This window comes from Oncorhynchus tshawytscha, linkage group LG03, assembly GCF_018296145.1.
Source record: "Oncorhynchus tshawytscha isolate Ot180627B linkage group LG03, Otsh_v2.0, whole genome shotgun sequence".
In the NCBI taxonomy this organism is placed as follows: domain Eukaryota; kingdom Metazoa; phylum Chordata; class Actinopteri; order Salmoniformes; family Salmonidae; genus Oncorhynchus; species Oncorhynchus tshawytscha.
In genome coordinates this window covers 53618460-53632537 of record NC_056431.1, presented here as the reverse complement: position 1 = coordinate 53632537, position 14078 = coordinate 53618460, and the positions used below count along the sequence as shown (strand labels likewise).

The window sequence follows — 14078 nt, the reverse complement described above, 5'->3', positions numbered from 1 at the left end:
TCGGGGCCCATAGACATCTGGTCAAAAGTAGTACACTATATAGGGAATAGGGAGCCATTTGAGATGCAGGCAGAGAGATGTTGACTCATACATATGGAAGTGTGTTTAATTGGCACACTTTGGGCGTTGGGACAGAGAAAAGGCCATTGGGGCCGCAGGGACTTTAAATATTGCTAAAAGGAAACCATTTGCTGTGGGTGAATGTGCAAATGAAAGATAGTTTTGTCATTCTCTAGAGCCAGTGAATTGCTTTCACTGTACCTTACAACATTACAGCATAAATTCTACACAACAAATGGCCTGTAGCACAAACTATGTTTGAAATGTGGTCAGTGGGTAAACTAACTGTTTTCAGCTTATGTAGACATGGCTTGACAACAACTGTTGGAGTTCATTCTGTTTCAAGTGGGCTAAGTTTTCTCTTAGTCCAATGTAGATACGGTTGATTTGGCTTGCTTGATATGTTCCAATTCAATATCTGTTTTTAGAATGCCCCCCAAGGTTGACTAGACGAAGCATTGTGGCTTAGGCATGGTGATTGGTCATATAATATTTTTCAAGAGGAGTTCAAATGGATTTACAAATTAGTTTTAATGAGTAACCTTACAGACATCTATCTCACTGTGTCCCCTGGGTTGACCTTTTTAATGTTCAGTCGAATAAACCTTGAATTTTTTCAAGGCTTTTTATTGTCAGGGAAACCAACTTGATATTAATAGTAATCTTGCCAGCATGTTGTTACAATGGTAAGATGATTGGTTTTCTAATGCAATTCAAATATATATTTTTCTCTTTTCTCTCCATTTTCTCCCTCCCCCTCTCTCCCTCCAGCCTTCGCCTTGTGAGTGGTGTCGCTGTGAACCAAATAACGAGGTGCACTGTGTGGTCTCTGACTGTGCCGTCCCAGAGTGTGTCAACCCAGTCTACGAGCCAGAACAGTGCTGTCCCATCTGTAAAAACGGTAAGGGCTCTTCCAGTTGTGTCTTTCGGACACACACACACACACATGCGTGCACACACGCACACGCACACACACAAACACACACCGGTTTCACTCACAAACTTTCTGTACATTAACCTTACGATTGCATTGCTGATTGTTGTGTATATGTAGCCTGGTAAACCAGACTGACGCTGTGCTCACCATTGTTTCACAAAACAGAATGATGAACGAGGCTAGTGTATTTCTATATTTCTTGCTGATCTTATCGTTTTTTTTTTGTGAGAGTAACATTTCCATTGTATTCATTACACATTCATTACGCAAATAAACGTGAAACCTGTAACTGTTATACACAAACTCAACCCATACACACACACACACACACACACACACACACACACACACACATACACACACACACACACACACACACACACACACACACACACACACACACACACACACACACACACACACACACACATACACACACACACACACACACACATACACACACACACACACACACACACACACACACACACACACACACAATACAAAATTATTAAACTTTTATGACATCGAAACCAATGAAAAGATGATCTATTTCTCTATGTCTGTCTTTTGATGATCAGTCTTCAGTCTCTTTCAGTGTTTTATGTTTTATATAAATCGTTACCTTGGGGAGCTGCCTGACTGCTAATGAGGACAATACTAACTGCTTTAATTAAATACGACACACTAAGCAGAAAAAACACAGGCTCAGATTGACCCATTGATTATGGGGCATCCAGAGAGAGCATAACTGTGTGTGTGTGTGTGTGTGTTGCTCATAATGGGCCCCTGGAGGGCCCTTTATCTCCATGTTGCCCTGATGCCCTTGTCAGTCGCAACCAATCCCCAAATTATAATTATAGAATTCCGATGGCTCATTGGCTAGTTATAGGAGTCAGGGCAGGAGATATGGCTGAGCCAGCCCAATCCAAGAGGTTGAGAGAGGGAGAGAGAGAGAGAGTAGCTGGCTGGTCTGGTTGTGGCTCATTTGGTTTCATTAGCCTCAGGGGCTGGATTGATCAATAGACAACTGGGACAATCAAGGATCATGAACGTTATATGCTGGAATGGCATAATGATTTAATTATCATCTGATTATGTATATTTTGTTACCTGAGCCAAATACCCACTATGAGGATATAGTCTTGCTGGTCAGAATTCATGATGATAATTTTGCCCTAGTATAGGCTAACTCTATCAAAGGAAAAGCCAATCGAGGGACTGAACTGATGGTTGATCAAGGAAATCCACAATAGAGTATCCACTCAGGATATTGCTCATTGAAGAATATATAGATAGATGAATAAATACATTTCCCAATTTAGACTTCAGAGGAAATCAAAATATTATCTACCTTAAAATGACTGCGTATTTTCCTTTGTCGCGTAGTTTGACCTATATAGGCCAAGCTCTCTGACAGAGGGTAACGAAGGTGTACAAGGAAGATGCCTGTACACACACACACACACCCACAAGCGTGCGCGCTACACACACACACTGGGCCTGCAGCTGGAGGAAGCACTAATCCACACAGACAGGATACGGTGACGCCCTTGTGGCGGTGGCATTTAAGCGAGCCTGCCATCTCCACCCCCCTAAGAAACCACTGCCAGCTCTGGCAAGATTATTCTCTTGAGCCTGGAGTGTGTGTGCATGTGCGTGTGCGTGTGCGTGTGTGTGTGTGTGTGTGTGTGTGTGTGTGTGTGTGTGTGTGTGTGTGTGTGTGTGTGTGTGTGTGTGTGTGTGTGTGTGTGTGTGTGTGTGTGTGTGTGTGTGTTTCGTGTAATGCTCATTCCTGGTGTACTGTGGGAGGATAGAGGACAGATCCATTCTTGTAGCCTATTCCAGTTGGACGTCTTTAGGAGCTTGCAGGAGACAGAGAGACATATGCCTTCTCACTTCGCCTGTTCTTGAGATGATGGCTCGCTTCAAGACTACAAAGCCTCCCTCAGATTGGATAGGTAGTATGCATATCAAATGGCAACCTATTTCCTATATTTACCTTAACATTTTAGCCGTTTAGCACACGTCCTTATCCAGAGCAACTTACAGTTAGGATACACAAATCTCTGAAGTCCATGCGGACATGACCACACGCACACGCACACACACTTTCTGATCCCACTGTTTTGCATGCTCACAGAGCTATGCCAAAGTCTGGAAAACCAAACAAAACATTTCCATATGACCCCTTAGATATGGCGACCAGGCGTCCCTGATTTCCAGGGGCAGTACCCTATTTTGGTGGCTTGTACCTGTCTAGATCTGTCCCCGAAAATGTTCCCGATTAGCCATCAGAAAGTAAAAAGCAACTCTGATGTTAAATTGTCACTGATATTTCAATAATCAAACAGTGTATACAATCACATTTGCATGACCTGTTAATGATCGTTTTACCAAGTGATACTGTACATTATAACTACCGCATGAACAACCATGCCCATGGCCAGGGAGTGAATCCAACAACATAGGCTAAACCGAATTTGTGTGAATAAAAAATGACTAGATTAAGAAAATTGTGGAGGGGTAATCCATTTCTGTGTTATAATTAAGACAATTCATTGAAAGGACTATAGAGAAAATGTATTCTTAAACGTAGTTCCATGCCATTGTTTTTATCGCGCTGCTACCGTCCCCCCAAAAAAACATTTTCCAAAAATCTGGTCACCTTACCCTCAGAGGACTGCACCTGACACAAAGTAGTGCACTATATAGAGGGTAGCATGCTGTTTGGGATGCAGACATAACCATGGAGAATGAACTGTTCCATGCATCAGCAGACACGTGTTGACTAAAGTACCCTAACATGTATAGGGCTTCATCAGGCTTTCTTCAAGGTTTCCTCTTAGGCAACTGAGCTGAGGAAACCCTCAGCATTATGCAACTGTCTGTTAGGTTTTGCTTTGAACAACCTAGCTATATCATAAAGGGATAGAATATGAATTTACATGCAGAATAATGTAAATGTAGCCTACATAAAGTTGTTTTTCACTTTTACAGGGGAAATACACATGGAAATGAGCTAGTCTTATAAGCTTTTGTCTTTTACTGTTAATCTGAACCGTCTGTCACTCTAACTTCCAGGTGGACAGTCATGTGACAACACACAGAGACAGCTGTGGACAGGTTACATGCATCCCTGTTGACAGCCCTGACAGACAAGCATTGGCTTTGAATGGAGCAACGTCCCAAAGTCTCAGAGCCTTGTCTTGTCAATCTTCTGCAGTGATAGGCAGTGGAGACTGTGTCCTTGCTTGTGGATATGTCCCAAATGCCAACATATTCTCTTTATAGTGCACTACTTCTGAACAGGGCTCTGGTCAAAAGTAGTGCACTATAAAGGGAATAGGGTGTCATTTGGGAAGTATCTTGTGCCTTCCTCCTGCTGTGACTCTCCAGTCGTAAACAACCACACTTGGCAGGGCTGCTCGATGCTCACTTCTCTCATCAACCTCTGCCCTGTTTGTCTGTAAACCATGCCAGCTATACTAAGGGTGAATGGTGGATCAATGGGAGTTAGGGCTAGGCAATAGTTCACTCATGATGTGTCCATTGAGGTACAGGTCAATCGATGGGCTTTTATCATGTCTGAGTAGACCAGGAGAGTGTTCCTGGGCATAGATGAGGGTGAGGTGGGTAAGGAGTTGGAAGCAGGTGGTGGTAGAATATGATTGTTGAATTGTTGTAATGTGCGTAATGTTTTTATGCAGACATCATTTCAGCAGAGGAGATTAGTTCTGTACATAGATGAGGGTGAGTGGGTAAGGTGTTGGAAGCAGGTAGTAGACTAGAAGGTTTTTGGTGTGTTATATATTGGATCATGCCATTAGGTTTGTTTAGTCCAGCAGATACAGTAGTCACAAAACTTTTAAAAAGTACTTTTCAGTTTATTGAAGAGTCATTGAAAATAAATGTCATTTTTTCGATTATCAAATTGACTGCCTTCGCATTGAGCCCAACCCAGGCCTAGAGACAAGATATTTGAATGCAATAAATATTAGACCTTCGAGAAACACTGAAATTTGTCATTGCATATTTAGAATTCTGCTGGTTCATGTCCCTCAGGTGGGGCTTGTATCCTATTATAATGTGTAGAAGTCTATTATTATTATTGTTTTTACATATGATCACACCTAATATTATCCTATGTGGTTTGAACAGACAGTTAAGTGTGCATTTGAAACGGGACCCATTCCTTAAATAGTGCACTACTTTTGACCTGATCGTTTTGGACAAAGACAATGTCATTGTGAACTTGCTGGTCACACAAATCAATCAGTAAAGCCATTTCCCTGAGAGTAGGTGGAAGTGTTCTGCTGCTAGAAACGATCCTCGGAATAGGTTTAGACTGAAAGGCCCGCCCTTCAGAGAATCTAGAAGGTTTTATAGATCTCTGTTGGACTGTTTAAAAGAGCGGCTCCAAAGTCACCGTCACACCAATTGAGCCACTGATTGCTTCGTTTCAATGATTAAAACTGGAGACAGAAAATTCCTGCCACCACCTGCATGCTCTCCTGTAGCAGGATAATAAAAAGGTGCTGTTTCCTGAAGATTGTGAGCACAAAACCTGAATACTAAAATCTATCACTGTGGTTGTTGTGTAGAATAGCTATTTATGAGATTACAAAAGGAGTGGAAAACTATGAATCCTCGGCTACGTCCCGGTTTATATATCTCCATGCTCCCAAAGTGTGCACTTGTTCTCCTTCCGCCCAAAGTGTGCACTTGTTCTCCTTCCGCCCAGTGTGCACTTGTTCTCCTTCCGCCCAAAGTGTGCACTTGTTCTCCTTCCGCCCAAAGTGTGCACTTGTTCTCCTTCTGCCCAAAGTGTGCACTTGTTCACTTCCCTGCACTGATTTGAAGGGAAATTACTTGTATTCGAAATATGGTGGAAACTCCCACTAACCCATGCCTCCACCCATCCAATGCCTTTTTTTGAAGTCGTGAATGAGTGCACACTTCAGAAGAAAGGAGATCTTATTTGAATGCACCCATAGAAGGCAGCAGGGTAAGTCATTCACAAGCCAACTGATTATCAAAAACACAATCTGGAGATAATTAGCTTTTCCATAGATATTAAATAAATCTTGGGATAAAAGGAACACAAATCTTATCTGAAGAAAAAGGGAACCGCAAAACTAATGTAATCTCAAGAAAAAACAGATTCCGCCTTAATCATTCATCAGGATTATTTGCTGGTGTAATAAGATGTTGGTGTGGTGTATGGTAGGCTATGGTGTGCTGGGAAGTTCTGTTCGAGGAAGACTTTCTAGAGAGGCTGCAAGGCTTTCCTAATCTCAGCACCCAGAACCAAATCTCATGTGCGCACTGAAAAACATGAATTGTTAAGTCTGTCACAAGTAGGATTGCAAAGCTACGGGTAATTACCAACAGTTGAAGTCGGAAGTTTACATACTTGGAGGTTGGAGTCATTAAAACTAGTTTTTCAACCTCTCCAAAAATGTCTTGTTAACAAACTATAGTTTTGGCAAGTCGGTTAGGACATCTACTGCATGACACAATACCTTTTTCCAACAATTGTTTACAGACAGATTATTTCACTTATCACAATTCCAGTGGGTCAGAAGTTTACATACACTAAATGGACTGTGCCTTTAAACAACTTGGAAAATTCCAGAAAATGATGTCATGGCTTTAGAAGCTTCTGATAGGCTAATTGACATGTATTTCAAGGCCTACCATCAAACTCAGTGCCTTTTTGCTTGACATCATAGGAAAATCTAAAGAAACCAGCCAAGACCTCAGAAAAAAATTGCAGACCTCCACAAGTCTTGTTCATCCTTGGGAGCAATTTCCAAACACCTGAAGATACCGCGTTCATCTGTACAAACAGTAGTACGCAAGAATAAACAGCATGGGACCACGCAGCCGTCATACCGCTCAGAAGGGAGACGTGTTCTGTCTCATAGAGATGAACGTACTTTGGTGCGAAAAGTGCAAATCAATTCCAGAACAACAGCAAAGCACATGGGGACAAAGAGCGTACTTTTTGGAGAAATGTCCTCTGGTCTGATGAAACAAAAATAAAACTGTTTGGCCATAATGACCATCGTTATGGATGGAGGAAAAAGGGGGAGGCTTGCAAGCTGAAGAACACCATCCCAACCGTGAAGCACGGGGGTGGCAGCATCATGTTGTGGGGGTGCTTTGCTGCAGGAGGGACTGGTGCACTTCACAAAATCGATGACATCATGAGGTAGGGAAATGATGTGGATATATTGAAGCAACATCTCAAGACATCAGTTAAAGTTCAAGTTAAAGCTTGTTCACAAATGGGTCTTCCAAATGGACAATGACCCCAAGCATACTTCCAAAGTTGTGGCAAAATGGCTTGAGGACAACAAAGTCAAGCTATTGGAGTGGCCATCACAAAGCCCTGACCTCAGTCCTATAGAAAACTTGTGGGCAGAACTGAAAAAGCGTGTGCGAGTAAGGAGGCCTACAAACCTGACTCAGTTACACCAACTCTGTTAGGAGGAATGGGCCAAAATGCACCCAACTGATTGTGGGAAGCCTGTAGAAGGCTACCCGAAATGTTTGACCCAAGTTAAACAATTGAAAGGCAATGCTACCAAATACTAATTGAGTGTATGTAAACTTCTGCCCCACTCGGAATGTGAATGTGATGAATGTGAAGAAATAATGTGAATGTGAAGAAATAAAAGCTGAAATAAATCATTCTCTCTACTACTATTCTGACATTTCACATTCTTAAAATAAAGTGGTGATCCTAACTGACCTAAGACAGGGAATTTTTACTAGGATTAAATGTTAGGAATTGTGAAAAACTGAGTTTAACTTCAATTGTATGTGAACTTTCGACTTCGACTGTATGTAAACTTCCGACTTCAACTGTAAGTTACCAGAATCTTCAGTAATTTTGGTAATTAACAGAAAATCTATGGTAATCTATTGTAAATTTGGTAACTTATAAAAATAAAATTGTATTCATATATATTAAGAATGTTGTTATATCTGTGTCTATATTGTCGATTAGCTTCTAGTAAATGGTTCAACAAAACTAGCCTAATTAAAGTAAAAAGCATCTAATCAACAATGGCATTTTTAGTTAATTCTTTCAGTTAACTCTTCCAACTATTGACTTTTCTTCACAACTGCCACCAGTTTGACACCAAAACATTGGCAACAAATATATTTTGACATAATAAAATAAATAAAAGTGTGTAAAAATATATATATATATTTCATGCCGACACCAATGGTATTCACTAAGATGATGGTTTATATTTAGGATCATGTTTTACAGCTGTGTCATAAAAAAAATGTAATCATCTTATCTAATTTTCAAAGATTTTACATGTGATAAGTCCACACAGAGGGTCAGAGATAATTACAGAAGCCTGTGACACCACTAGATGTCTTGTGATGGATTGCATAAAATCCTTGAAAGATACCAAAATTCTGGTAGATGACTGGTAAACTTCTTAAGTTTCCAATAATATACCCTCCCTTTGCAACTCTAGTTAAAAGATACCAGTAAGAATATGATGTAGGGGAGCTTTGTGTTTGAAGAAGACTTTGTAGAAAGACTGAGGAGGCCTTTCCATGCAAACTATAGCTCTGTGTTAGCTTTTTATTTGAGAAAGGATAGCGGAGGCCATAAAATGCAGACTGTAGCTCTGTGTTCAAGAGGGACTTTCCACAGAGGCTGAGGCGGCCTTTCCATGCAGACTAGGAGTGATTAATCTCCCTCCTGCCCCTCAAAGCATCTTTCTCTCTCTCTGTGTGTGTGTGTGTGTGTGTGTGTGTGTGTGTGTGTGTGTGTGTGTGTGTGTGTGTGTGTGTGTGTGTGTGTGTGTGTGTGTGTGTGTGTGTGTGTGTGTGTGTGTGTGTGTACTCCAGCCCTCTCTGTGCTGCCAAGCCGCTGCCTGCCCTATCTGCCAGCCTCCTCTGCTCGCGGTGCATTAGGATGCAACGCGTTCTACGTCAAGGGAGAGCCAGGCTAACAAAAGCGCTTTAGTGTTGCAAAAACAAGCCCATCGGTGCATGCCCGTGAAAGGATCTGTGCATCGGTTCTGACTTCAAAACTCCCCAGGCAGGGTTCTCCACATCACTCTGCCATCCTCTTCTAACAGAACCCCCCCGAGAGAACCACCACCACACTCATTTCTCCTTTTCTCTACCCTCCCTCCCTCTTTGTCTTTCTTCCATCTCTCTCCCTCCCTCTCTTCTCGCTCTCGTCCTTTCCTCCCATGAGGCAGGTCCAAATTGCTTTGCCGGAACGACGATCATCCCAGCCGGTATTGAAGTGAAGGTGGACGACTGCACCATCTGCCGCTGTCACAATGGGGACTGGTGGAAGCCAGCACAGTGCCTGCGCCGGGAGTGCCTCAACGGCCAGACGTTGTCATAGAAACCCCTCCCGGGACAGTGTCGGTGATGTGCGGTCAGGGAGCGCTCCTGCCTGCTGCCGTGGCAAACCAACAATGCCCTCATCTTGTGTTATTGATATGATATGATGGACAGGACAGGAGCCCAATTCCTTGGCAACTTTGGCTAGGAGACTGCATAACTAGCTGAAATGAAAAGCTCTTGTACACAGTACCTACACACCACCACAACTTTAAACACAGAGGAGAGGAGAGAGCAGGAACTTTTATTGAGACTGTTTTTTCCCTGTTTTGACTGTCTGACTATATATATTTTCTGATAATTACTTCTTGCTTGTGCTGCTTATAAACACAATATATTTAATGAACTAATTTCCTCCTAACCGTTGGCACTGTTAAAATGCTCAGTTGTTTTCTGTAAGTCTGTAAGCTTGTTGTAGCTCTCACTCACTCACTTACAGGTGTTTTGAAAATGAGATCAAGGAGGGTTGAACAGGACACAATGACCAGACAACCAGTAAACACACAATTCATGGCGCTTTTAGAAAAAATGGGTCTGGTGTTTAAATGGAATAAGTGAGATGTCTTCATCATGCCACTCCAGTGTGATTTACAATGGTCACCCAAGGATATCACTCACAGCTCTTGGCTTCTCACTTCTTGTATGATCTCTGTTTGAGTCAATAACAAAAGTTCACTCTTGGGGATGGGGTCACTGAAATGAATGACATACAATGTCAGCATCCCGATGTGTCATCTGGGCTGGCAAAAGCTGCATAACCACAAACAGATCCCCTCAGTTACAGTATTTACAACACAGAATATTATTGATGAGACTGTCTTTGAGGTGTTCTTCTCTGCATGGGGAAAATGGAGGTCAGTTTTATCCAATTTGTCCAACCAATACATTAGTAAGTGATAAATCACTGGAAAAAGTAGAAAAGGGAACCAACTTTACTTACTACAGGAGTTGAAATAAGGTCTTTAGTTAGAAGCCATGCAACCCATAACAGAGGAGGTAAAAACTGCTCCAGCATCAATACACTACCGGGGCCATTCCTCTTGGCTTAATTGCCTTTATTGTTTTCCCTGATGGCTCAAACCAACAAAAAATATTCCTCAGAGTGAACAGCTTGAACTTGTTATCTAAGCAATTAGCGAGCCAAGCAGCGGCCTGCTTTAATTTCCCTTAATCAAGGAGTATTCAGGCCGGGCCTCTATGCTCTCAGCAGTACGTCGCCCGCCTTTTGTCTGTAGGCAGAAGCCAAGCACCAAGCACACTCGGCAAGAACTCTGAGAGAGACAAAGGGGAAATCTGCATATGTCTTCTTGATGCTTCAAAGCAAAGGAGCACTCAGACACTCACACATATGCACACACACACACACACACACACACACATACTTGTACGCAAACCCTCTCGTCCTCCAGAGGCCCATACACACAGCTTGCACAGTACTGGTAATTCCTTTTCACCTTAAAACATGTTGATACATTGTACCCCAAGAAGAAGCACTGAAGCCAATAAGGCTCTCGCTGAGATAAAAAAAAAAGCTCCTATCCTCCCGTTTTTAGATTACACAATAGATTGTTTGAGCTAATGCATTGCTTTGCCTATAAATTCCTATTGGTTTCAGCATCACACTCCAACCAACTCCACCCAACCTGTGTAGCGTGCACAACACACGCTCTCTTTCTTTTTAAAATGATGAATACTAGTCATTAATTCGAAGGCGAATTTCCCACTAAGCACATACAATTCATCACTGATACTTTTTGTATGTGTTTCAGTGAGAATCCATTCCTGTTAACCTTTTAGAAGCTATTCCTCCTGTTTGATGGATGAACTACTTAATAACGCCTTCCAGCTCCTGGTAATGAGACAGAAATGAACACAGGAGACCCCTGACTAGAGGTGTCGGAATAGAATATCAAATAGTCTACATCCCAAATGGCATCCCATTTCCTTTGGGCCCTGGTCAAAAGTAGTGCACTATAGAGGGAATAGGGTCCCATTTGGGACACAAACAACATATACCTTACCTAACGAGCCGACCCTCCCAAACATATCTCTGTCTGCACTGCAGCCACAGTATTGTAGACTACATTCTGTTCTACTCAGCTGCCTGCAGTCTTATTATTATTGAATGATGGGGAATTCAAAAGATGAACGAATGAGGGAAGGGGACTTAAATTTAGATTGCATCATTATGGTTAGAGTTGCTCAAGTCATTTTTATCATGACCTTGTCTTGTGATGAATGAGTCAGTCATAATGAGAAGAGAGACTCCATTTCTCAAGCCAGAATACCTACACAGGCAATACACATCACTCTACAGGTCCATACATTGTATGAGACTCCATGACACCTTTATCAGTCATCTCTTTTAATTAGGTCTATCATAGGCCTGATATCTGGGTCATTCATTTTTATGACTGGATATAGATTGTTTCGTCCTCCTTTATTATTTTGTGTATCTTGTGTAGAACGAGGCTGCTAGCTATCTTTTAATTTCTCACCGTTTTTTTAGCCCTTTTGTCTTTTAATGGTTGCTCTCAATGTAAAGAGCTTCATGATTTAGTAGTAGTGTGGGTTGTAGGGTCAGCTAACCTGTGATCCCTTAGTACCTCCCTCAAGCTCATGCAGAGCAGACCCTCCGGTCTTAGATCATGTTGAAATTACCCCTCTCACATTGATAACTCATTATGATACTTTCTCTCTATTAGCGTTGGCATTGTTGTTTGTCTCGTGAACATTTATGCAATGATGGAAGGAATGTCTTCTTAGAGTAATGCAGAAGGACACATTCAAGAATGAAGGCAGTAGTCTCGTAATTGTTTTTAACACCAGTTACCACACAACTTCTTAAACGGGTTACAACAGGGAGCTTTCAGAGTGGTCCAACTGTACAGTGACCTTCCAGTTTGGTAGGAAAGTATTCTGAAGTGTGCAGTAGATTTTGAATCCATCTCTGAGACCCCAGCTGGAGTGAAGAATGAGCCTTATTGAGCAATAGTTAAACAAATGTATCAAAAGATAGTCTGAGGGAGCAGTCAATATCCCTGTTCATTTTCTGTTCATAAAAGAGTCTGGTCTTTTGTGTGTGTCCGGCCTTGAAAGTCTAGCCTACTGCTCATGCACTCACTAGCCTGACAACCCACTCCAAACACTGCTCATTCACCGCCTGTCACCATGCTGTAAAGGTGTACCATACCATTGCTCTTTTCATGAGACACCGACTTATTGTAGCTGGACGCTATGAAAGATTGTTCTATTGTTTTTTTTTTTTTTTTTACAGAAACTCTTATATAAAGTGTGCCTGAAAACCAACAAGAGTACTATCTAATATGGAGAGAAACACTTAAACAATCAAACTGTATTATTACATGGGCACTGTGGGTTAGTCCTAAAGATTATACAAATATTAACTCCTACTGTTATAATTTAATGTTATATTGAATTCGAGCCAGAAATTATAATAATAAAATAAAGACAGAATTTGTTTGGAAGTACCAAGACACACAAACACCTCTACACCATAGATTAGAAGAAGACATAGTGGGTAAATCTAATCAAACACTCCAGATGTTTATTCCAAATGAAATTGAACAACCCTTGGTGCCCTTCATGGTGTATAATAACTTGTAAATACCTTCGAAATGTATAATGTGTGTTCTGGAAATCAGAGGTGGAGAAAAGAAAATGTGTATTATTTATGAAGACAAAAACTATTTTGTTAAAGACTGAAAAATAAGTGTTATTATACAGCAAAGGTGTGTGTGTCGATTTCTTTACTTCTTTTATTCTTCCTTCGCACTTCTATCGCCCAGGCGGAAACACACTCCTCAGGTTGAGAGTGCACAGATTGCAGATACTGAACAAGTGCAATTCTTCACCACTTTATTGTAGGAAAGGTAACTTCTTGTTCAAAATTTGACCTCTGAATGAAACGTAGGGTCTGTAATTCCCTGCACCACAACTGAGACAAACATAGTGGGGGGTTAACATTTTACTTCCAATTCTTCACCTCTGACATGGACAATATTTCATATGACTTACAACTGAAGCATCATGCTCTTTCACATCCCCATGTTTTTGGGAGCAAGAGAACAGGATGTATTTCGCTAGCTCTCCACAACCTACTAACACCAGTCATACAAACCATGCAGAGGTCAGAAAATAACTCTTTGGAGGATAGGGCCTGGCTCATAGCCTAAACCAGGAAAAAGAGGATACTGGTTTGGGTGTAGGTCAATTTTATTGATGTATGGATAGAGGACATCATTTCAGAGAAATCACATTTCTGAGGTCTACTAAAGGAAGTGAGTCAGGGTTTTCCTCTGTCTTTGTCCCAAATGGCACCCTCTTCCCTAAACAGTATAGTGCCCTTTCCCCTACTTTTGACCAGGGCCAATAGGGTTCTAGTCAAAAGTAGTGCACTATGTAGGAAATAGGGTTGTCATTTTGGATACACACTTTATATCTGCTTAAACTCTTTGGTTCTATGTCGCTTTCCTATTCATTACCAGGCTGAGCTGAGGTTCTGTCTGTCCGCACCACTAATTTCCCCCTTCCACCTCCCGCATGCACAGGAAGGGGGAAGCAATTTAATGCGACACACAGCAATCAATAGCAATTAGGCCTATCCCTGACTAATCCTATTGAGAAGGAGAGGGGCATCCTGGGAGATAGCCAAGTGAGGATGGCT

The 14078-nt window shown here is 41.7% G+C and overlaps 1 protein-coding gene across 2 annotated transcripts in view; it reads left to right on the top strand.

Annotated features, from left to right (window-relative positions):
* vwc2l (von Willebrand factor C domain containing 2 like) overlaps positions 1 to 13134 on the top strand; it is a 28217-nt gene extending 15083 nt beyond the window's left edge. For both annotated transcript variants that reach the window (XM_024407395.2, XM_024407389.2), the window contains 2 exons: positions 832 to 961; positions 9241 to 13134. In XM_024407395.2, coding sequence (XP_024263163.1) covers positions 832 to 961; positions 9241 to 9392 — 282 coding nt within the window. In that variant the 3' untranslated portion in view covers positions 9393 to 13134. The remainder of the gene's footprint in view (positions 1 to 831; positions 962 to 9240) is intronic.
* Positions 13135 to 14078: the final 944 nt, after the last annotated feature.